Raw genomic sequence first — 25,816 nt, 5'->3', positions numbered from 1 at the left:
CGTGGCGAGTTTAGAATAGAATAGAATAGAATAGAATAGAATTTTATTGGCCAAGTGTGATTGGACACACAAGGAATTTGTCTTGGTGCATATGCTCTCAGTGTACATAAAAGAAAAGATACGTTCATCAAGGTACAACATTTACAACACAATTGATGATCAATATATCAATATAAATCATAAGGATTGCCAGCAACAAGTTATAGTCATACAGTCATAAGTGGAAAGAGATTGGTGATGGGAACTATGAAACGATTAATAGTAGTGCAGATTCAGTAAATAGTCTGACAGTGTTGAGGGAATTATTTGTTTAGCAGAGTGATGGCCTTCGGGAAAAAACTGTTCTTGTGTCTAGTTGTTCTGGTGTGCAGTGCTCTATAGCGTCGTTTTGAGGGTAGGAGTTGAAACAGTTTATGTCCAGGATGCGAGGGATCTGCAAATATTTTCACGCCCTCTTCTTGATTCGTGCAGTATACAGGTCCTCAATGGAAGGCAAGTTGGTAGCAATTATTTTTTCTGCAGTTCTAATTATCCTCTGAAGTCTGTGTTTTTCTTGTTGGGTTGCAGAACCGAACCAGACAGTTATAGAGGTGCAAATGACAGACTCAATAATTCCTCTGTAGAATTGGATCAGCAGCTCCTTGGGCAGTTTGAGCTTACTGAGTTGGCGCAGAAAGAACATTCTTTGTTGTCCTTTTTTAATGATGTTTTTGATGTTAGCTGTCCATTTGAGATCTTGAGATATGATAGAACCCAGAAATTTGAAGGTTTCTACTGTTGATACTGTGTTGTCAAGTATTGTGAGAGGTGGAAGTATGGAAGGGTTTTTCCTAAAGTCTACCACCATTTCTACGGTTTTGAGTGTGTTCAGTTCCAGATTGTTTTGGTTGCACCACAAGGCTAGTCGTTCGACCTCTCGTCTATATGCGGATTCGTCATTGTCTCGAATGAGACCAATCACTGTTGTGTCATCTGCGAACTTCAGTAGCTTAACAAATGGATCATTGGAGATGCAGTCATTGGTATACAGAGAGAAGAGAAGTGGGGAGAGCACACAGCCTTGGGGGGCCCCTGTGCTAATTGTACAGGGCCCCCCCCAAGAGTTTGATACCTGTGTTTTAGATTCACAAATTTAACAGTTAACTTAGACCAAAAATAACCTGGCACACTTGTCCCATCTACCTTGAGAATTTAATTAGATTGTTGTCTGCTTTGTAGACTCTCACTCTTAAATACCATCCTGCTCCCCCCCAAAAATCTGGAGTTATAAAGCCTTATTTTATAAGAAAGAAACTTGTTTTGGCTGATGCAAACTAATATATAATCATCTGCCCTTGTCAAGTGTTTTGTGCTTTTCTCCTCTTCTAAACTGGGACTCATAAAGCCCAGGTTATGGCTTAGCAAGCACTGTATTTTGATCAGGAAGTATGATAGGTGTGGAGGAACACTTTTAGACACAGTTGCATTTTATAATCCTGCAAAAGTACATTGTTTTGTCTTAGTTTCACACGTGCCGGTTCTCAATTTGGTCTAGTACACAATGTCTCTTCTCTACTAATCATTTTCATTTGAAGAAATTCCCAAATTACAGTTAGCCTTTGACTTACAACAGTTCATTTAGTGACAGTTCAAAGTTACAACGGCACTGAGAGAAGTGAGTTATGACCATTTTTCACACTTATGACCATTGCAGCATCCCCATGGTCACGTGGTCAGAATTCAGATGTTTGGCTACTGACTCATATTTATGATGGCTGCAGTGCCCCAAGATCATGTGATCATCTTTTGTGACTTTCTGACAAGCAAAGTCAGTGGGGAAGCCAGATTCACTTAACAACCACGCTACTAACTTAACAACTGCGGCAAGAAAGGTCATAAAATGGGGCAAAATCCACTTAAATGTTTTGCTTAGCAGCAGAAATGTTGGGCTCAATTGTAGTGATAAATCAAGGATTACCTGTAGTATGCTGGTTTGAAATAAGATGCCTGGTTAATAGGAACATCTGTATAGATCCTTGCAAGATCTCTGTTGTGTCTTGTCCGCTCTCACCGCAGCCGGGGTCTGCTTATCTGCTCCCGAACACAGAGGAATGTATGCCTCCCGGCCCCAGTTCTGGCTCCATGCCCAGACAAGCTGCAGAGGAGGGGGCACCTCCCGGTCCCAGCCCTGGCTCCATGCCCAAGCAGGCTGCAGAGGAGGGAGCATCCCCCGGCCCCAACCCTGGCTCCATGCCCAGGCAAACGGAGCAGCTAGACCCCTCCCCCTCCTCCACAGCATGTGAGCCTGAGGAAAGTTTACTTCCAACAGCTGATTGGAGTGACCCTCGCATCAGAAGATTGGATAGGCGGAGGCAACAGAAGGAAGGGAGGGGCAGGCCTTAATGAGTGCTGAGTCATGGAGCCACACCCCATGGCCTATATAAAGGATCTGCTTTCTGGCAGTCTCTGAGTCAGGCAAAGTCGAACTTATCTTGCTGAAGTCACTTACCGGTCTCCTGCCTGCTCTGAGGACTTTGCTAGGACTTTGGGCAGAGCTGCAGAGGCAAGCCTGATTCGGATTTCCCTGACCCGGCCGTCAGCGGAGGAATGGGACACGACAATCCCCTTCTTTTCTTGTTTGATTTAATGATACCATAAAATTGTCATTCTATGCTGTGAGTTCTGACTGGATGGTTATTTTTGTTTGATTCCAGAATAAATACATAGATCTGGTTTCAGATATACCTTAAATTTTTAATGGGAACTAGGCATTCCACTCTTTGTATTTGTCCTGCTGCTCATTACATCAGAGAGCCTAACTCTGGAAACTACTGTCTTGTGGATTTCTGTTTCATTAAATGTTTAATATTTCTCTTTGATCTAAAAGGCTCCAGAGAGAAGATAGCAGTCTACTTTAAAATCTCTTGTCATTTGGAATCACTGTAAACTCTTTGGAATGTTTGATATGCTATTCTGTTTATGGAGAGGAAGACAGAAATGTGTGTACACTCATAAACAAGGAGGACTTGTTAGAATCCAGCTCTCCGCGTGTTCTTCACTTCTGCTTTTTCTTCAGAGTCCTTCTCAAATAGCTATCAGCAAATATACCATAAGAAAAGATGGAAAGATGATTTGTTAACTGGCATTTGTAGATCACATCCAAGTATCCTTACCAAATGACAGGGCTCTACGTGCCAGCTGTGGCCCGTGTGCCATTGGTTCGCCATCACGGACCTAAACCTAGGAATGAACCACTTCCTTTGGATGTAGAGAGGGGAGCTGCAGCTCAGTTTCTGAACCAGCTGATGGGCTAGAGAAGGCTTTCCAGTTCTGCCCCTCATTTTCTCAGAGATGGTATCTGAATTATGTTAGGGTAGAAGAACAAATAAATACTTCCATAAAGAATAACAATAAACCCTCCCTGCTGGCTTGGAGTCAGCATATTCACATTTTTAGAAAAATGGAAGGGTATTGCATGACCAACTAGTGAACAATTTTCACATCCGGGAAAAGTGATTGTATCTCTTTTAAAATGTAAAAGCACCTTAATTTGTTTCATCATTTATTTTTTTTAAAAATGTATTACAACATTTCAGATTATAGCCATATAACACTCTTTCAAATAAGTAATGTTTTGCTGTTACTTTATTTTTTTTAAAATGTGCCAGATCACCATTAGTACCATTCAAAAGAATGATTAATACTTTTAAAAGGGTAATAAAAATGGTGCCACTGTAAAGGATGCAACAAATTTGTGCTGAGCCTGAAATTTATGGCCAGTCAAACTTGTGCTTTTCAAAATGATTATTTAAAAAAAAATCATAAGGGGAACCAGTATGGATGGATAAGTGGAATTCACATATAGAAAACATACCATGTTCCCTATTAGTGTAGCATAGGGGAGGAACACCTTCTGAATGGGATGGTTGAGGGCTGCAATTCAACTCAGCCTTCTGGCAGGCTGCAGAGAGCCTTCTGGTTGTGAGGTTATGTTACTGGAAGGGTGAAACTGATATTTATTTGTGTTTTTTTCTCCTGAGTTAAAGGATTCCTGGCAATTTTCAGGTGAGGGTAGTATTATTTTTTTGTAGAGGTCTTGAGCTCCCTTGTCCAATCAAAATTCCACTGCTGAAAAGTTTATTTTACTCTTTGAATTTTGGAGATACAATTTTGGAGTCATCTGTGGCCCAAAGATGGGGAAATCTCATTATCTTACTGGTTAGGAAGTAAATTGGAAGCTAACTACACTTTTGAAGTAAAGAAACGATTTATTTTTCATTGTAGAAGTTTTCTTCCACTGACAACATCCTAATTTAGTGCCACAAAGCCAGGATGAATTATTTTAGCCAGAAGTTCCAGTGGCACAATTTTTTCCCCTCTTTTATTCTTGCTAAGTTGCAACTGTGTGCAGAGCCTTAGAGCTCTAATACTGTAGGTTTTCTGATATTTTGGATCTCCTAGCATATCTTGCAGTAGAGCTATACCTTTACAAGACAGTTAAAGAGTGTGTGAATTCTGTTTACTATTGTTTGGCTGTGCTGTTGAGAGATGAATTTATATTTTTTTTCCATGGCCCAGTGCAAAATGGCTACAGAATTATTTGCTGACCAAATCCACACTTTCTGCTTTTGTTGCTGATTGGCTTTCCAAAAACTATTTATATCTTAATACACTTTGGCAGGGCACTCAGTACAACAGCAAATACTTCTATGCGTTACAGTTTGGTTAAAGTGTCTTGGTTTTGCCTTTCCTGTTATTGGGGAAAAAAGTCATTGGATCATGCTGCTTTCCATACCTCCCCTGCTGAGTCTTATTGCTTTGGATAAAGAACTTTTCTCTAGCATCAAATAAGTTTTCTTGCAGTTGGTTCTCCTGATCTGTTTTGCAGAAGAGTAATACGTTTACAAGGCAATTTTGCATGCTAAATTCCCTCCCTCCCTCCCTCCCTCCCTCCCTTCCTTCCTTCCTTCCTTCCTTCCTTCCTTCCTTCCTTTCCCTCCCTCCCTCCCTTAGTAAAATGATCCTCCTTTCCTCCCTCCCTCCCTTCCTACCTACCTACTGTCTGATTCTGTATTATTATATTTCTATCTTGAATTTGATTTAAAAACCAATTCTTATAAAGTAGTTGTAAAACTAATAGTTTTACTTGGATTCAAAATCAAAATTTCCAGACAAATCAACCAATACGGCTACACATGAAACAAGTTCTGAGTCAGTTACAATGAGCTGGTGGGGTGTTTACATATCTTCTTGTGCAACCCCAAAATAGACATCTCTTTCGTACATATATCTTATATTATCTAGGTCTCTTATTCAGTCTAGGTCGTTTCTAACATATCTTTCCTTCTAACCAGTAATAAAATAAATCCCATATTTTGTAATATTGCTTATCTTTTTGTTCTCTAATTTCAAATGTCAATTTATTCATCTCTGCACATTCCATCATCTTCCTAATAATTTTCTCTTGCAATTTCTCGTTTTGCCAATTTTAGCAAACACAATCCTGGCTGCTGTAATGATATTCACAATAAAGTAAAATAAAGTATTTTACATCTCTAGTATATATTTCAGGTATAATTCCCAACAAAAAAACTTCTGGCTTAAAGTCAATAAGTTTTTTGATCATTTTCTCCAACCACGTGTGTATTTTAGTCCAATATCTTTTCGCTTCAACACATGTCCACCACATATGGTAATACGATCCAGGTGTCTGATGACACTTCAAACATTTTTCGGATTTATCCTTGAACATTCTAGCAATTCTTGTCAGGGGTAGATGCCACCTATAAAACATCTTATACAAATTCTCTTTATATGCTGTAGACATTGTCATTTTATAGTTATACATCCAAACTTTCTGCCATGCCTCTACATCTATCCCATAACCAAAGTTCTTCCCCCAAGCAATCATTGTCTCTTTTACTTGTTCTTCCTCCAATTTAACCTCTAGTAAATATCCATACAATTTCCTAATCAAGTTGTCATCTGAACCTGTTAAAATCTTATCAAAACTCATTATATTGTTATAGAAGCCTTCTGTTTTAGAATCTTTATCATATCTGGATTGTATTTGCAAATAAGAAAACCAATTCATTGTTATGTCTTCTGCCTCTAATTTTAGCTTAGTCTTTAACTCAACCTTTTCATTCAATAATTCATTGTACCTAACAATTTGTTCCTTTCTAAATGTTATTGGATATGAGAATGCCTCAATAGATGATTCCCAAATTGGAATTTTTTTAAAATAACCTTTCTTTATCTTCTCCCAATTTAATAACAATGCCTCTTTAACTAAATGTTTTCTAAAATACCCCTGTGTTTTAGCTTGTCCACACATTGTAACTGGTTTGATAAGTTTCTTATGTTTGTTTGTTGTTAAAAAATAAATAAATATATATATAAAAGAAACAAGTTCTGAGTCCAAATACTGTTTTTACTACCAGGATGAGATTTGTTGCAATGTTGGTGTAGATGTTGTAGCATAATAGTAAGCGGGGTCCTTTTTGGTGAATGAGCAAAATTATAACAAAATAGAAAGTCAGAAAACTATAATTGAGTTCACCCAAGTTGCTAAGTCATAATGTGGTTTGTTTGGTTTCAGTTTTATATAGGGATGTACAGTATCGGGACCATATGCAGCTCTCAAACTTATTTTGACTTCCCTTTGTCTGCCTTGTTGGTTTGTTTCTTGGTTGGCTTAATTCTCTGCGTAGGAGCAGGATTGTAAGCTGTTTAGAGTTGATTAATAATTGGACTGACACTTAAGCCTGAAAATATAATAAAATAATAAATCCCATTGAATTGTGGCTTTTCTATTACTTTTTCATAGATATGCCTAGAATTATTCCCTAAGTATTAAGATAACATTGTGGTTGTCCTGATTCTCCCACTCCCACTTACAACTCTATGTGAAGGATAATACAATAATTAAAATTACTAATTAGGAAATGGTTCTTGTCCTGAAGAACAAATGTTCTGGGTAGAAAAGCTTTGGTGATGAGAAAGAGGGTCCACCAATGTATTAATGTTTGGAGAGAACAGGGATCAAAACCCTATTTATTCATGGAACCAAGTACTGTCTCTCACCCTAATCTGCCAATAGGATTATAGGGCTTTAAGGAACATTTTTTGGGGGGGGGCAAGTGAGATAAGACAAACACATACTTTGTTAAGCTCTTTGAAGGAACGATCAGACAAAATACACAAGCAATATAACATATGCGACAGGGGTGAAATTCAGCAGGTTCTGACGGATTCTGGAGAACCGGTAGCGGAAATTTTGAGTAGTTCAGAGAACTGGCAAATACTACTTCGGCCTGGTCCCAGTATAGGGTGGGAATGGGGATTTTGCAGTATCCTTCCCCTGGGGTGGGGTGGGAATGGAGATTCCCACCAAGCTATACCCACAGAATCAGTAGTAAAAAAAATTGGATTTCCCCACTGATATGCAACCCAAATAAACTTTGCTGCAAAATGTAATTCCTTCATGAGCAGTAAATTAAGCAAAATTAGCAAACACACCCTAAACAAAATTTGAGGGCTCCCTGACACAATACAGAGGGAGACAGATTTATCAAATGCAGCATTGGTATAGCTGGGTGCTAAAAGGGAATATCATTTGTGTAGCTACAATTTTCACTTGAAAATGGAGAAATAATAGCATGTCATTTGATTAAAGAGACAAGAAGATGGGGAAGAATCATCTTTCCTTTGCCGATTGTGCATAAAAGTTCTGGTTCTTGAAGGTCAGTGTTAGATGAACCCTCAATAGTTGGGAAGAAAAGGAAGTTGGGAGTCCCTATCTGTAACTGCCATGTGCCCTGTGTGGTCTTTGACTTCCTGAAACCACACTCTTCTGGAGCCACACGCTCAGTCTAATTCAAAGGATGGGGTAACTGTAACCCTTCCCTTGTCTTGATTCTGGATCCAGCTGATTAGGTAGGTGAACCTGGCTGGTTCTTTAGGGCTATCAGAACAGACTTAAGTCAGATGGCTTTAGGATCTCGGGAATGTTGTGCTTGCAGGGTGGAAGCAAATACTGGAAGGATTTGGCTCAGTTTCTAACAAGACCCACTATTGGCTGAAAGTGAGGAGAAAAGATCAGGGTTGACTTGCCTCTCCCAACATTTCTTCTCAGTGACTTCAGCTATGGATGTAGATCAAAAAATAAGTAGAGGAGAGTTTAATTAGGCAAAGTCAGCTCAAGCAAAGTTTTACTTCTCATGTTGTAGGAAGTTTCTGCCCTTATCAAAATATTACTTGGTTTAGGTAATCCCATTTTGGAGAGATAAACAAAAAAGGTCATCAAGATTATTTCCAGGTGTGGGTTTTTGTTTTTTTGTTTTGGTTAATAAAGAAGTTCCAAGGAAGAGCAGACAAGCTCATGCTGATTACTCTGGAGGAAAAGGAAGGAGACAAGATGAGTTCCTGGCTCTGAAAACATTGCCTTATGCAGATCTCTTCTTTCTACCTTTTGCAATTGTTTTGTTTTTTTAAACAGGATCCACCAATCAACAATGCATATGGGAAGAATTAAGGAGGCACATCTGCACAATTTAAGCTTGGAAGGGTCACAGGATCCTTTTAAATATCACTTTTGTTCTCTATTGCTATTAAAATTGCTGTATGAATGTGTCATGGAAAGGATAGGAGCCATGGTGGCGCAGTGGTTAGAATGCAATACTGCAGGCTAATTCTGCTGACGGCCGATTGTCAGCAGTTCAAGTCTCAAGGGTTGACTCAGCGTTCCATCCTTACGAGGTTGGTAAAATGAGGACTCATATTATTGGGGGAAATATGCTGACTCTGTAAACTGCTTAGAGCGGGCTGTAAAGCACTATGAAGTGGTATATAAGTCTAAGTACTATTGCTATTACTTTTTTGGTGGCACCCAGCTTTTCTTTAAATTGATATTTTTTTCCCCAAGTAAACTTGCCAAACTTTTTCTAGTGGTTAAGTTTGGCTGTAAAAGTTTGGCAATGACATGTCCTTTTTACAGCCAAATTTAACCACTAGAAAGAGTTTGGCAAGTAGTTACCTTTTTGGCAAGCAGTTGCCTTTTTAATGTCTTGTCTTGATCACAAGATTAACTTTGCATGAACCTTGAACCCAACTGAAGGTACAATTAAGAGGGAGAAAGCAAACATATATCAATTATGCTTGTACAATAGGGCCTTACTTAAGGCTTGAGGACACTGGAAGATGCCATCGCCATTGAAAAATGTGCTTCTAACCATATTTTCCTTTTTTTAATGACCTGCTAGAAAAGGTGTTCTAAAGAACTCCTTAGAAATCTTCAGTCTAGTCCGCTTTCTTAATTCCATGCAGAAATTGTTCCCCCGAGAAGTGGCTTAGACATGAGATTGGTCAAGAGGTTGGATAATGGATTCAAATGGCACCTTATTGTGTCTTGCTCAACATTTAAACAGAGCTATCTTTCTGCCTTTGTTCCCTTGATGGCAAGTGGGCTTATGCCAATAACATTGTAATGTTCTACCTGTTAGCAATTTCCTCTTGATTACTAGCATCTAATGAAGCTGCTGTGTTTGTCTAGAGGAGTAAAAAGAAAGATAGGACTGGCTCATTTTTTGCTTCTATTGTGATAGATTAAGGTTTCAGTTTTTCAGTTGAAAAGGCTCTTGGTGACGAGCCATTCTGCAAAAGTCATACAGAGGAGATTGAGACATTGTTCTCTGTCAATGATGGCTAACCTTTTTGCCATCAAGTGCCAAAAGCATGGGGGGGGGAGCGTGGGGGGGGGGAGTGTGTGCCCACACCCATAATTCTATGCCCCCCACTCCCCACGCATGTGTGTGCTCCACCCGGCTTTTGGCACGGTGGGCTTGGTAGGCCTGTTTTTCGCTCTCCCCTGGCTCCAGAGCCTTTCTAGGCTCCCCGGAAGCCTTCCAGATGCTGGAAACAGCCTGTTTCCCAACTTCCAGTGGGACCAGAAGTCAGGAAACAGGCTGTTTCTGGCCTCCCCAGGTTCCTAGAAAGTCTCTGGAGCCTGGGGAGAGCAAAAAATGGGCCTTCCGGTCCCACTGGAAGTTGGCAAATGGGCCATTTCTGGCCTCTGTAGGGTCTCCGGGGGGGGGGAGCCATTTTCGCTCTCCCCAGGCTCTTAGAAAGTTGGGCCTTCTGGAGCCTGTGGAAAGTGAAAAACGGGCCTTCCCCGTCCCCCTGGAGGCCCTTCAGAGGCCGGAAACAGCGTGTTTCCTGACTTCCGGTGGGCCCGGAAGGCCCAAAAATCAGTTGGCCGGTGCACACATGCGTGCCAGAGCTGAGCTCGCTTGCCCACCAATATGGCTCCGCATGCCACCTGTGGCATGTGTGCCATAGGTTTGCATCATGGTTCTAGGTAATGTTTTGCCTAATCATGTCTTGTTGAATAAGCTATAGTTCCTCCTCACCCAGTATTAGGCTATGAACATGATATATAAATGCAGAGATTAAAGGTAAAGGTAAAGATTCCCCTCGCACATACGTGCTAGTCGTTGCCGACTCTAAGGGGCAGTGCTCATCTCCGTTTCAAAGCCGAAGAGCCAGCGCTGTCCGAAGACGTCTCCATGGTCATGTGGCCGGCATGACTCAACACCAAAGGCGCGCGGAACGCTGTTACCTTCCCACCAAAGGTGGTCCCTATTTTTTCTACTTGCATTTTTACATGCTTTCGAAACTGCTAGGTTGGCAGAAGCTGGGACAAGTAACGGGAGCTCACCCTGTTACATGGCAGCACTAGGGATTCGAACCCCCGAACTGCCGACCTTTCGATCGACAAGCTCAGCTATCTTAGCCCCTGAAAGATTAGGTTTGTACAATTCTAAGTCAAAACCAGACATATAGCATTTTATTGTGTGTGCATGATGTTCTAATAGTGAAAAGTATTACTGTTGTTTCTCTTATTAGAACTACAAAAGAAACAGGATGCAGATAGATGTGATTAATGGCATACAAAAGCTAGGTCAAGTTTGAATTGTAATATCCACAATTAGCAGTGCTGGGGTAGAACTCTATATATTATAGACCTGATATATCTGTAGGACATCTAGTGAGTCTGAACAGCGAGTCAAAGTGAAGATGACTGTCACAATTGATGCTCTTAGCCTTTTGGTTTGTTTTCTTTGTGTGAGAAAGCTAATTTGGTCTAGTACGGGTGTCGGCAACCTGCAGCTCTGGAGCCGCATACGGCTCTTTGGGCCCCTTGCTGTGGCTCCCTGCTGAACCAGATCCCACGACTGGCTGGCCCCACCCCTCGCCCTCCCCTCCCAGTCACTCCTCGCCTCGAGAAGGTAAGGGTGACAGCGGTGGATGGAGACTTGTTCCATGTTCCAGAGCGGGAGCGAAGTGGCCTTGTACTCGCTGCTTCTTCCAGCCCTTGGTGCTGCGCGCACGTTGGTCTCTCGGGGAGACGTGCGACTTTCTCTCTGCCCCAAGAAATGGCTCCAAATGGTTCTTTTGAGTGTTTAAGGTTGCAGGCCCCTGGTCTAGTATGTAGTTAAGGTATCAGAGAAGAAACTGGGAGTTCTATTCCTACCTTAGGCAGCAAGCAAGCTGGGTAACTTTGGGCCAGTCCTAGGAAGAAGGTAATGGCAAATCACTTAAAAAAACTTTGCAGAAAACTGGAAGGACTATTTATTTATTTATTTATTTAGATTTTTATACCGCCCTTCTCCCAAAGGACTCAGGGCGGTGTACAGCCAAATTATAAAAACAACACAATATACAATTAAAACAAAAACTTAAAACAAGCATATTCCATAAATGGCCGAAATTTAAAACGATCAAATTTAAAACCCTTAAAATTCATAAATAATAACCCCAATTAAAATTATTTAAGATTAAAAATTTAAGCCAGTCCCGCTTGAATAAACAAATGCGTTTTCAGCTCACGGCGAAAGGTCCGAAGGTCGGGTAATTGGCGCAAACCAGGGGGAAGTTCGTTCCAAAGGGTAGGAGCTCCTACAGAGAAGGCCCTTGCCCTGGGGGCCGCCAGCCGACATTGCTTGGCGGACGGCACCCTGAGAAGACCCTCTCTGTGTGAGCGTACGGGTCGATGGGAGGCATGAGGTAACAGCAGGCGGTCCCGTAAGTACCCGGGGCGTAAGCCATGGAGCGCTTTAAAGGTGGTAACCAAAACCTTAAAGCGCACCCGAAAGACCACAGGAAGCCAGTGCAGACTGCACAGGAGCGGTGTTACGTGGGAGCAGCGTGTGGCTCCCTCAATCACCCGCGCAGCTGCATTCTGAACTAACTGAAGCCTCCGGGTGCACTTCAGGGGGAGCCCCATGTAGAGCGCATTGCAATAATCCAAACGAGAAGTGACAAGAGTGTGAGTGACCGTGCATAAGGCATCCCGGTCAAGGAAGGGGTGCAACTGGCGGACCAGGCGCACCTGGTAAAAAGCTCTCCTGGAGATGGCCGCCAAATGATCTTCAAATGACAGCCGTCCATCCAGGAGAACACCCAAGTTGCGCACCCTTTCCATTGGGGCCAATGACTTGCCCCCAACAGTCAGCTGCAGTTGCAGCTGACTGTACTGGGGTGCCGGCATCCACAGCCACTCCGTCTTGGAGGGATTGAGCTTGAGCCTGTTTCTCCCCATTCAGACCCGTACGGCTTCCAGGCACCGGGACCGGGCATTGCACAGCATCAGCTGAAGACCCAAGCTCTGAGGGTCTTGACAATCCAGGGAACGAGTAAGGACTGAGGGGCCGGAGCATGTGATCGCTTTTAAACAGCAAACACGTGTTCCCAAAGAATGATGCAGCCCCTCGCCTCCGCCATATCTGCCCCTCCCACTTACTGTACAGATGGAACAATACTCTACGCTATGAACACCCCCTTTTCCCCCCTTCGGACCAGGTAGAATGATGCCATGAGCAGACGCTGGGACTGGACATACCCTCCCAGACAGGTTTCTCCCCCTACCCGACTCTTCCCTCCCCCCCTTTAAAAAACCCCTGTTTAAAAAACTATTAAAAAACCCCCAAAGATTCTTCTTCGATGCATGCCACCTCTCTGGGTCCCAAGACCCTTCATTAAGGTAGGCCCTCGATAATACGGAGGGCCATTCCTGCGAGGCGGGGGAACCTCGCAGTCATAAGAATTCGAGAGCCGAGTAACTCATGGGAGATTGGAATAACAGCAGAAAAAAAAGGGGATCCCTAGCCGACATAAAAGTTGCAGTTGTAATAAAACCGACCCCACTGTCTGCTTAATCCCTATCACATCGTTGTTCTGGATGTTGTTATTACTTGAGCTTGTCGTAGATGTTATTGCGTCGCAGATGAAAGTTGTGACCAGGGTCGAACCATGGCCGAAGGTCCAGGTAGGGAAACAGCAGATGACTGACACGACCAAAGTCAGGCCCCACCATTTCAGCCGTTGATGACAATTGCGCCCTGGGGAACAGGCCAGACCAGGTCAGTAATGCTGACCCATACCACAAAATGGCCGCAAGACCCCTAAAAACCGGGAGATCAAAAGGATCAGCCGAAACCGACAAGTCCAAGACAAACGAAGGGGAATCCACAGACCAATTATATACATCGGGGATCGGACTATCTGTAGACCGCTGATGAAATCGGCGGTCTGGTGCGCCAGTACAGGGAAATCACCGTCTGAAACAGGCCTGATCATAATAAGGACCAGGCTGAAGGAACGCCCGGGGTTTGGAATTCAAGTACCTCGGACTGATGTAAATTCTGTCCACAATGCCGCCCATGCCAAATATAGCGGCACAATTCGGTCTGCCAGAGTCCGCCAGAGTCCAAGGCATTGATGCCAGACATGGCAGAAGAAAGGCTACCGAAGTTGTTCACAAATAATAGTTGGTAATCCCGCCAATATCATTCACGGTAGATAATCCAGTCCAGTCATGGTGATTTACCATGTGCCAGAGCCGCCAGAGCCGCCGATGTCCAAGCCGATGTCCGGGCCGATGGCCAAGCTGCTGATGCCATATGCGGCTAAAAGTTCCAGCCGCCGATGTTATTTGCGGCCAAAGCAGCCAGAGCGGCAATCTGGCAGGCCATCTTCAGCGAGCGCTGTTCCGCACCCCCCAAGATGGCCGCCGCCGTCCGCTGCACAATCTGGACTCCAGCCTTGTTCTCGACTGCCGAGGATCCGACAAGGTCCGAAACCTCACCATTGGCCGCCGGAATGATAAAATATGAGGCGGAAGGTTCAGGCAGCTCGGCGGTCGGCCCCACGCGGCTTCATGGCCTAGGAAACCCGACCCGCTATCACCACGAGAATCAAGACGCCGCCATACTCGAGCATGCGCAGAAGAAGTTCAAGTAATCGCCAGGAGTCAATACTGACTCAAAGGCACATAAAAAGATGCATATATTCTGTTGTGGTGTGGGGCATGTATTATGTAGCTGTGACCACTATCTATAGAATGCTGAAGGCACCAGATTTGGGAAGCTTTGGTCTAATAGGACAAAGTGCTCAAAATTGGTGCCCTCCAACATCCCTCATCATTGGCCCTCTTGCCTGGGGCTATTGGAAATAGGCTTTTATTACTTTTAAAGAACCCTAACTTTCCCCCTTGATATAGCTGATTTGATTTATTATGGGTTGTACAGAATCTGTATAAGAAGATTAGTAAAGGTATTTGTGTAATGTGCTAATGGGAGGCCACCACGCCTTAAAGCAAGAGGGTTTGTTAGCGTTGGTTTGCTGAACCCTGAAATCTCTGGGATACTTCTAATTAGCCTTACTGAAGATTTTCAGTTACATTGCTTGAGATAACTGGCATATTGACAGATCAACAGACATATTTCCAGGATTCTTGTTCCTTTTCCTGGTAGTCGGTCAGGTTTTGATGGTCAAGTGCTCCGATAATAGCTATATAGCGTATGACAACAGATGAAGCATGTCAGGCTCTGAGTGGTGGAAAATGCCGCCTCTGAAGTGAGATTACATTTTCCAGTACAAAGAGCCACACATGCCTCATCCCCTTAAGAACTCTCAGCCAGGGATATGGACTTTTAGTTGCATGGTAGCTTTTTCAGCAAGGTAAAAAGTCACTTTGGAGAGTGGAAGGTGGAAAAGGGGATCATAAGAACTTTATAGCATAATAAATGTGCTTATAAATTCAGTATACAATAAGAGGAACTCTCTTCCAGAAATAGTGGATACGGGTATACACAAACATGACCCGTCTATAAAATTACCATACTTTTCAGAGTATAAGACGCACTTCCCACCCCTAAAAGTGGGTGAAAATTGTGTTGCGTCTTATACACCGAATGTTGCCTAAGCCCCACCTACCTGCTGGCCCCCACCCTTTGGCTGTTTTTGGCCTCCACACGTTGCGTTTTTGGCCTCCTCATGCTCCATTGTAGACCTGTTCCAGGCTGCGGGGATCACCACAGCATATCACCGCGGACTGCTGCCTCCACGCATCGCATTTTCGGCCTCTGCGCGTCACGTTTTCAGCCTCCGTGCATCACGTTTTTGGCTGGTTCCAGGTGGCGGGGCGGGGAGAAGGCCAAAAACAGGTTGTGCGGAGACTAAAAACGTGATGGGCAGAGGCAGCGATCGGTGGCGATGTGCTGTGGCAATTCCGGAAGCCTGGAACGGGTCTAAAACGGAGCATGCGGAGGCCAGAAAAGCAACACGTGGAGGCCAAAAATGTGACGTGCAGAAGCGGTGATGGGCTGTGGCAATCCCCGCAACCTGGAACAGATGATTGGTGGTATTCCGTGAGGCCGATCCAACCACCAGTCAGCTGCGATAATGTGCCGAAACTGACCAGGCTGTTTGTTGTTTGCTGCAGGGACGCTAGCCAGATGAATACTGATAGATCTTGGTAGGCAGAGGCAGAATTTTTTTTCTTGTTTTCCTCCCCAAAACTAATGAGCGTCTTATACTTCGGTGCATCTTATACGCTGAAAAATACGGTATGTGCATGTACCTTGAAGGGAAAAAATGGTGTGACTTGTGGATTCCTGAAAATAAAGATTTTTTTAAAGCCCTTGTCACTCTCTCTTTTCCCATTTTAACTTTCTGGTCCTTGCAGATTAAAACTCTTTACTTTGAGAACAATACCCATTGGTTCTCCCAATATATCATGCACAGTCAGTTTCTTTTGTTTCACTTTGTTTCTTGCCTTGTTTGGAAAAGGAAGTATTTGTTTTAAATTGCTTCCTGAAATGATGGCTACTGCAAAGTTTCCAGCTGCAGGATGTGTGAAAAGCTTCCTTTGGAAGGAAGGACTCTACGGTTTAGCAGCAGAGAATCTATTGAAGCAATGGTCTACCTCTGTGATGGCTTATAGTTTCTTCTGACCTGCTTAAGAACCCTTTTTTCTTGCTTCGTCCAGAACCATTGAGCTGTGAGTTCAGCTCTGCAGTACCCCCAAAACATGTGGAAGGCTCCATTATGCCAAGTGCATGGGAATTAGTCTGGAATAATTTTTAATTGCTTTTGTGAACCTAAATCTGTTCATTTCCTTTGGATAAAAAGAGACTTTAAAAAACTGCCTTTCCTAGTATTGTGCCAGTGTGTGATGAATCCCGTCTCCCTGCAGTTTAATTTTGAAAAATCGGAAAATCCTTTTTAAGACTTCCTCTGTCGTGTCTAGATTGGCTTATGAGCTTGATTAATTGGTTTGGAGCAATGCCATGTGTTTTCTACAGGTTGGAGGAGTTACACAACTGCATATCTATAGGATTCCTTAAGATAGGGACACATAAAGTTGTTTTAGCCTTGGTGGCACAGTGTTTAGAATGCAGTACCGCAGGCTAATTCTGCTGACCGTCAGCTGCCAGCAGTTCAGTAGTTTGAATCTCACTAGGCTTAAGGTTGACTCAACCTTGCATCCTTCCGAGGTTGGTAAAATGAGGACCCAGATTGTTGGGGACAATAGGTTGACTCTGTAACCGCTCAGAGAGGGCTGTAAAAGCACTGTGAAGTGGTATATAAATTTAAGTGCTATTGTTATTGCTATTTAACTTGGCCTGGTTCCCACAAACTGTGTAATGTGGTTTGTTTGATTGGGGCTTAGCTATCACTTAGTATATTTATTTATTTATTTATTTATTTATTTATTATTTAAATTTTTATACCGCCCTTCTCCCGAAGGACTCAGGGCGGTTTACAGCCAGATAAAATAAACATTCCTATTACAAAATAAATACTATTAAAATACCACTAAAAAACTTATTCAATTTGGCCGCAATTAAAATTTAGCAAATAATAAAACCCATTAAAAACCCATTAAAAACCCATCGATAAAACCCAATTAAAAACCCATAAAAAGCTAACCCAGTCCAGCGCAAATAAATAAGTGAGTTTTGAGCTCATGCGAAAGGTTCGGAGGTCCGGAAGTTGACGAAGTCCTGGGGAGTTCGTTCCAGAGGGCGGAGCCCCCACAGAGAAGGCCCTTCCTGGGTGTCGCCAGACGACACTGTCGCGCCGACGGCACCCGAGTCCCTCTCTGTGAGAGCGCACGGTCGGTGAGAGGTATTCGGTAGCAGCAGGCGGTCCCGTAAGTAACCCGGCCCTATGCCATGGGCGCTTTAAAGGCGTTCACCAATACCTTGAAGCGCACCGGAAGGCCACAGGTAGCCAGTGCAGCCTGCAGGATAGGTGTCACTCAGGAGCCACGAGGGCTCCCTCTATCACCAGCGCAGCTGCATTCTGGACCAACTGCAGCCTCGGATGCCCTTCAAGGGAGCCCCATGTAGAGAGCATTGCAGTAGTCAGGCGAGGCGTCACAAGGCGTGGTGACTGTGCACAAGGCATCTCGGTCTAGAAAGGGGCGCAACTGGCGCACCAGGCGAACCTGGTGGAAAGCTCTCCTGGAGACGGCCGTCAAATGATCTTCAAAGGCAGCCGTGCATCCAGGAGAACGCCCAAATTGCGCACCCTCTCCATCGGGGCCAATGACTCGCTCCCGACAGTCAGCCGCGGACTCAGCTGACTGTACCGGGATGCCGGCATCCACAGCCACTCCGTCTTGGAGGGATTGAGCTTGAGCCTGTTTCTCCCCATCCAGACCCGTCGGCTTCTAAACACCGGGACAGCACTTGATAGCTTCATTGGGGTGGCCGGTGTGGAAAAGTACAGCTGGGTGTCATCAGCGTACAGCTGGTACCTCACACGAAGCCACTGATGATCTCACCCAGCGGCTTCATATAGATGTTGAACAGAAGGCGAGAGAATCGGCCCTGCGGCACCCCACAAGTGAGGCGCCGCGGGGTCGACCTCTGCCCCCCCGTCAACACCGTCTGCGACCGGTCGGAGAGATAGGAGGAGAACCACCGATAAACGGTGCCTCCCACTCCCAATCCTCCCAACCGGCGCAGCAGGATACCATGGTCGATGGTATCGAAAGCCGCTGAGAGGTCTAATAGGACCAGGGCAGAGGAATAACCCCTATCCCTGGCCCTCCAGAGATCATCCACCAACGCGACCAAAGCCGTCTCAGTGCTGTAACCGGATCGGAAGCCGGACTGGAACGGGTCCAGATAGACAGTTTCCTCCAGGTGCAGGGGAAACTGATATGCCACCATACTCTCTACAACCTTCGCCGCGAAGCGAAGGTTGGAGACCGGACGATAGTTACCCAAAACAGCCGGGTCCAGGGAAGGCTTCTTGAGGAGGGGCCTCACCACCGCCTCTTTCAAGGCGGCCGGAAAGACTCCCTCCAACAACGAAGCACTCGTAAGCCCCTGGAGCCAGCCTCGTGTCACCTCCTGAGTGGCCAGCACCAGCCAGGAGGGGCACGGGTCCAGTAAACACGTGGTGGCATTCAATCTACCCAGCAACCTGTCCATGTCCTCGGGAGTCACAGGGTCAAACTCATCCCAAACAACATCACCAAGACCGCCTCAGATACCCCGCCTGAATCGCCACAATTTTGGTCCAGACCGTCCCTAAGCTGAACGATTTTATCGTATAGATAACCGTTAAACTCCTCAGCACGTCCCATAGCGGGTCATCCCGCTCCCCTGGTGAAGGAGGGAGCGGGTCACCCGAACAGGGCAGCTGGGCGGTTATCTGCCGGCGCAATGAGGGAGGAGGCGAGAACGCCTCGCTTCCCTCAGTGCCACTAGGTAGGTCCTAGTATAGGATCTAACTAGTGTCCGATCAGCCTCTGAACGGCTGGACCTCCAGGAACTCTCTAGGCGTCTTCTCCGGCGTTTCATCCCCCTCCGCTCCTCGGAGAACCAAGGAGCCGGTTGGGATCTGCGCCGGGTCAGAGGCCGCAAAGGCACGACACGGTCTAAGGCCCGGCCGCAGCCCGCTCCCAGGCTGCAGCTAGTTCCTCTGCCGTGCCGTGAGCCAGACCCTCAGGAAGTGGCCCAAGCTCCGTCCGAAACCTCTCTGGGTCCATCAGGCGCCTGGGACGGTACCATCGTAATGGTTCCGTCTCCCTGCGGTGTTGGGTAGCGGTCAGAAAGTCCAGGCGAAGGAGAGAGTGATCTGACCATGACAAAGGTTCAATGACTATTTCCTTTAAGTCCAGATCTCTCAACCACTGACCAGAGACAAAATCAGGTCCAGTGTGCCTCCCCGATGTGAGTGGGGCCATCCACTACTTGAGTCAGGTCCAAGGCCGTCATGGAGGCCAAGAACTCCCGAGCTACCGTCGATGACGAGCGGCAGATGGCAGTTAAAGTCCCCATGACTAACAGTCTGGGGTCTCCACTGCCACCCGGCAAGCACCTCCAGGAGCTCGGGCAGGGCAGCTGTCACGCAGCAAGGAGCCAGGTACGCCACCAGCAAGCCCATCTGACATCTATGACCCCACCTCACAAAGAGGATTCACACCGCGATCTGAGGTACAGTGGTCTCCTCGGCTCTAGACTCTCTTTAATAGCAACCGCCACCCTCCACCCCTACCCTGGGCCTCGGCTGATGGAATGCACGGAAACCCGGTGGGCACATCTCGACCAGGGCACACCTTCAGTGCCCAACCAGGTCTCCGTGCGCCTATAATATCCGCGCACCCCTGAATCAGATCATGTATTAGGGGGGCCTTATTGGCCACGGACCGTGCGTTGCATAACATCAGACGCAGGCCCAGGCTCTGAGGGTCTTGACCATCCGGGGAACGGGAAAAGTCAGGGGGATCGGGGCACGCGATCGCCTGTAAACATCGAACGCGTGACCCCCTATGTTGATACGATCCCCCCCTTCCGCCATATCTGCCCCTCCCACTTACCGTGCAAATAGACTCACCCTCACACAAAGGAACACACTCCCCCCCCATAACCTCCGAACCCATTTGATAGTCGCCACGAGCATGCGCTGGAACTGGTTTCCTTCCCGACGGGCTACCCCTCACCCACCCTAACCTCCCACCCCACCCAACACTACCTCCTCCAACCCAAACCCGTCAGTTCCTACCCCCTTAAAATTCCCATTAAAATTCCCTTTAAAACCCTATTAAAATAATTAATTAAAATCCCTGAGTCTCCTATTTTGGCATGCCATCTCGGGGTTCCAAAACCCGTCCTCAAGATGGACCCTCGATAATGTGGAGGCCAGACCATGAGAGAGGGGAATCTCGCAGGGCAAGAAGGTCAGCCGCTGTAAATGTCCGCATGATAAAAGTCCGGCAAACGGACCCATCCTGGACCTGTCAAGATGGAAGTTGACGCACCAGGAGTTCCGAGTAGAAGACAGACGGGATATAGGTCTTGGGCGGTAGATGAACAAACCGCCATGATTAAGTCAGAGCTCCAACCCCTCTTCTCCAGTCCCGAGGGGTGGTCTATGGGCACAAAGGGGGGGGGGAGAGGATATAGTCCTACAATAGTCAAGCTAGGATTGTCCAGGACCATCCTCAATTCCCCCACTGGGGACCAAAGGTCTTCAAACGATCCCCTTGCAGCCAGCCCATGGGCATCCTCAAAGATGCCTACATGGCCCGTGATCGTCCTTCAAGTTGACAAAGAGGACGAAACACGCGCCTAGTGGGCCAAGCTGCTCCACCGACGAGGCATCTCTCTCCAAAAAGTCCGGGGGGGGGCAAAGGACTCAAAAAGCCCCCACTGACGGTCTATAGACGTCCTCCAGGTGGTAGCGAGGGCGTCCCCTGGACCCGTGGACAGCCTTCAAGATGACAAAGAAGGCGACCATCGGGCCTCTTTGTGGCCGCTAAGCCTGGCCTCCAGCTGGAATAGGCCACTCACCCGCCAGGTTTGCTGGGTCATGCCACGAATCGCCGAACCCAGTCAACCACCAACAGGCTAGGCCCTGGCCAAGCCGGTCCAGCCAGGCCGCCGTCACCGACACCGACACCGACACCGACACCGACTCTTCCGCTGCCGGGGAAAGAGCCTCAGGCCAGGCCGCCGCCACCGAAAGACTCGGCCGCCGCCGCCACCGTTGGATAAGGGCCAGGCTGCTCCCACACCGGCACCGCAGACAAGGGGGGACAAAGGGGAGAGAGGCTCTAGGCCCCTCCCAAAGCAGGGCCAAGCCAGGCCGCCGACCACCGCCGCCGGAAAGCCGCCGGAAAAACCGGCCGCCGCCACCGCCGCCGCCGCTGGAAAAGCCCGGCCACTGCCGCCCAGCCAGGCCGCTGCCGCCCGGCCTGGAGCGGGCCGGACCGCTGCCGCTGCCGCTGTTGGAAAAGGCCCGGCCGCTGGAAAAGGCCGGGCCGCCGCCGTCACCGCCGCCGCCATCGTCGGCCGCGCCGCCGGAGGAGAGCGCTCGGGACTCCTCCCAAGGGAACCCGAGACGCCCGCCTCAATTTGCCCAGCCTCTGACTCCCGGACTCTCACCTACCGGGCGGGGTCCAAGCTGTCAAGGACCCCCACCCGGTCTGGCCCGAAATAGGCCCGTCGCCGCATCAGCTGTTCAGCGGTGCGGCCGCCATCTTGGACATGCGCAGTAGTAGTGAGAAACCAATCGATTCTAGCATGGTCCACAGATTGTAGTTACAAAAACATGGTTTAAGCATCACAAATGCAAAGACTGTGAAACCCAACCTCTGAACTGGATCATTGTCTATTTTGATTGGCAGTAGTTCTCCATGATTTCATATAGGGATTGGATAGTGGATATCAAGATTTGGACCTTCTGCATGTAAAGAATGTGCTATTCTTCTGAACTAGCATTCTGCTTTTAATTATAGTACTTAGTACTTTATACTAAGTAAAACATTTACCACTTCTTCTGCTCTGTTCAACAACTACTTGAGTCACTTGTGACACAGTAATTATCCATTTATATCTCTGCTATGTTCCATCTCAGTCAAACTTCTGAGTCATGCTTTACAGTGCTATGATTTCTGCATAGCTATAGGAAACAGCAAGTATGTGTGTAATCTTTGGACTCCATTTCTTCCAACTAATTTTCTTTAAAAAAACAACAACACCCAAAGTTCTATTTTAGTTTTCCTCAATCAGGCAGTAAGGTAGTTTAAGCTAAAGTTTTGGATTTGGCCGTGGAATGTCCAGATTCAAGTCCCCACTTGAATATATAGTATTTTCAGTAATTTTGAGTCAGTTACTGTCTCCTCGTTCAGCTTAAATGAGAGAATAACATAAGGGGAGACACTTTTCCCCCTCTTGAGCAAAGGCATGATATAAAAGCAATAAATAAACTCCCAGAATTTCTAATGGTACTTCTAACTTCCCCTTCATTTATCCCCTCCAAAGATAATTTTTGGACAGTGATAACCAACCTGATAGCCTCTGCTTCTTTCCCAAATATTCCTTGCCATCAAGCTACCCTGGCTGGGATGGAGGATTTCCAAAACATCTGGAAGGCATTAGGTTGTGTTAGACTGTCTGTTTTAAATAGTTTCTTTAAAATGGAAGCCGAGTCCTTTACGATCACACCGATTCCTGCCTAGAGCTTTCAACTCACTGCATGAAAATGCCCCGCTTGAAATTTATAATAGAAAAATCAATGCTAACTTTAAAAAAAGGCCGTAAATAAACTCTGAAGCACTAAACTCAAGTTCTGTCTCATTCTGTTTTGGGGAAGCAGGTAATTTGGTCTCCTAGCAGAATAGCTCTGGTGTGAATGCCAAGACGAATAGGGTAATGTCTGACTTTTTGTGTTCCAGACCAGACATAACCAGATCTCTATTTAATCGTTGCTTTACCAGTTCTGAATGGATGGGATGTTTCACGGTGCCAAATGACACACTCTGTCTCCCTTGCTCTGTTTTTTAATAGAAGCTAAATGGGTTTCTGGAACAAAATTGAAGTTTCTTCCCTCCCCTCCCCTCATGCATCATTTTTGTTTATGGAACAGCTTTTTGGTTTGCTCATGTTTTTCTTTCAGCTGGCTGGTTGGTTTTTTGCTTTTTTTTTGTTTCTTTGCATTGGGATGTGTTAAAAAACTTCTTGTAAGTTAATTTTACTCGTCAGTTTTGTTAAAAAAGTTAATATTGCATAAATGAAATGTTAAAGGGTAAAATGCTTTATTAACAAAGGAAGGGGAATTTTTTTGCGAGCTAAGAATGAGATAGCAGCATGTTCTGTCATAATTTTGAGGATACAGGCATCAGTAATAACCAATCATAACGGGCCTATAGTATTTGGGGAAGATGTAAAAGCTTGGGGGAAAGTAAAAAAGATCAGGAAAAAAAAAAGTAATTATGAACAGGGAAAAAAATCTGCTTCAAACGGCAAAAGAGATAACAAGTGAACCCCATTTTTCTGCAATCTCTCCCACTCGTACAGGTAGTCCTTGTCTTGCAACCAGTCATTTAATGATCATTCTCAGTTAACAATGGCTCGGAAAGGGTGTTATATGGCCCATAAAGCATTTTCGGCCTTTGTAAAATATAGTACCACCACCCTTCCATGATCACGTGATTGCATTTCAGGTGCTTGCAGGTTGCAAAGTGTCCTGGGATCATCATTTGCAATCTTCTCTGCTGGCTTCCCCAGAAAGGCAGTGGGGAAGCCGCCAGTGAAGATTGCAAGCAGAGGGGACGAGGGGGAACTTCCCACCCAGCCATCTGCAGGAGACCTTAGCTGGCTCTAGGGCCAACCAGTGACCATGAAGCTGCTGCAGTCCTGGATAACTTAGGCCTGCTCCCCACCCAGCCCCTCAGTAGCTCCAGGGTCTATTGGCACTCAACTTTCTGCAGCTTGACATAGCCAATTTGAGTATGGCCTTTCTACAGAGGCCTCCTTGTGCCATTCTAAAGCAGATGCTATTTTTGTGATCCGGAAAGCCTCCTTTAAAGGGAGCCTCCTAAAGAACTCCTGTACAGGGGAGTAGGTCTGCTGCCTATTTCATAGCTATGCATGGGAGAAAAAATATTGATAGGAACAGTTAGTTATAAAAGAATGAGGAATGCGTATCTTCTAAAATGAAAAAAATTAGGCGCAGACTGGCTGCCTTTGCCTATAGTTACTTATGTGCAAGTATGTGGCAGATATCTGCAGGATTTGTTTATACGTCAACATCTTAATCATAGTTTATACAACCCAACTGATCCAATGGGCTGTGTTAGTACAATGCATTAGGCAATAATGTTATTGACCTGATTTGTTATTCAGATTAATATGCTATCACAGCCAATATAGAGTCGCTTTTAGTGACATGAACGGCTATATTAGTTTGATAAATAAACAAACAAATGTATGGAGTCACATGTATCTGCACAATTAACAAAATACAGGTAGTCCTTTATGTATGACCATTCCTTTCATGATGATTCAAAGTTATGACTTCTTGGAAAAAGAGACTTGACTTATGACCCGTACTCGCACTCAAAACTATATTTCTCTCTCTCTCCCCCTCTTCCCCCCTCTCAAACACACATCAGTTACATGATTGCAATTGGTGCGTTTGGCAACCAGCTTGCATTTGCAACTGGTTGCAGCGTCTTGTCATGTGATTGCAATTGTCGTATGACCATTCCTTTCATGATGATTCAGAGTTATGACTTCTTGGAAAGAGAGACTTGACTTACGACCTGTACTCGCACTTAAAACTATATTTCTCTCTCTCTCCCCCTCTTCCCCCCTCTCAAACACACATCAGTTACATGATTGAAATTGGTGCGTTTGGCAACCAGCTTGCATTTGCAACTGGTTGCAGCGTCTTGTGCTTGCAATTGACAGCCTTTTTTGCTAATTTCCTGCAAAAAAGCATTCATTGGGGGAACTGGATTTGCTTAACATTTATAGTGATTTTCTTAGTGACTGATGTGAAAATTGCAATACAACTTGGTCCAACTTAACAACAGAAATTCTGGCTCCAGTTGTTGATCCCAAGTTAAGAACTACCTGTACATGCATGTCTGTTTGGTTCTGAGTGTTCTAATTATTCTTCATGGGCAAAGAATTCCTTGAAGCAAACAAACTACTTCTTTAACTTGATGCTTATTTACTCTCACTAATGTAATCAAAACTGAAAACTCCCCTGTGTACAATATGTAACCTTGAGAAGTTTGGAAACAAGTTACTTACCTTCTTAAGAATGCCATATCCTATGATGCTCTTCTATCTCATTTTCATTACTGTTTTCTCTCAATAGTGTTATATTATTCCTTATCCCTGACATACTTCAGCTTTGTTGAAATAATTTTTTACCGAACATTTTTTTAATGAGGAAAAAAAAATGGTGGGAAAGATTTAAATGGGATTTGGGGAAAAAGTACCAGAAGGGGGAAAAAAAATGACTCTATTATTTCTTCAGTAGAAGACTCAATCAAAGTGAAACCTCCCAATTCCCCACGTGCGGAGTGGGTGCTGCAGCCTAGACCTACACCGCCCAAAGTGAGAGACCCGAACGCTTGGAACCGGCTGAAGGACCAGTCTTTTGGTAGGAAAAAACACCAACCTTTTTTTCACAGATGGCCAGTTATTGTCAAAAAGAGTGGGATGACCGCCAATTGTATTCT

General features: G+C 45.4%; 1 protein-coding gene across 4 annotated transcripts in view; it reads left to right on the top strand.

Annotated features, from left to right (window-relative positions):
- Positions 1–25,816, top strand: part of LRP1 (LDL receptor related protein 1) — a 385,724-nt gene that overhangs the window by 25,619 nt on the left and 334,289 nt on the right. For 2 of the 4 annotated variants that reach the window (XM_058173440.1, XM_058173443.1), the window contains exon 2: positions 25,612–25,737. The exons of 1 other annotated variant lie outside the window; for it this stretch is intronic. In XM_058173440.1, the coding sequence (XP_058029423.1) occupies positions 25,612–25,737 (126 nt within the window). The remainder of the gene's footprint in view (positions 1–25,611; positions 25,738–25,816) is intronic. One more of the 4 variants, XM_058173441.1, reaches the window with a different exon arrangement.

This window comes from Ahaetulla prasina, chromosome 2 (assembly GCF_028640845.1).
Source record: "Ahaetulla prasina isolate Xishuangbanna chromosome 2, ASM2864084v1, whole genome shotgun sequence".
Taxonomy (NCBI): domain Eukaryota; kingdom Metazoa; phylum Chordata; class Lepidosauria; order Squamata; family Colubridae; genus Ahaetulla; species Ahaetulla prasina.
This window is presented reverse-complemented; position numbering and strand designations above follow the sequence as displayed.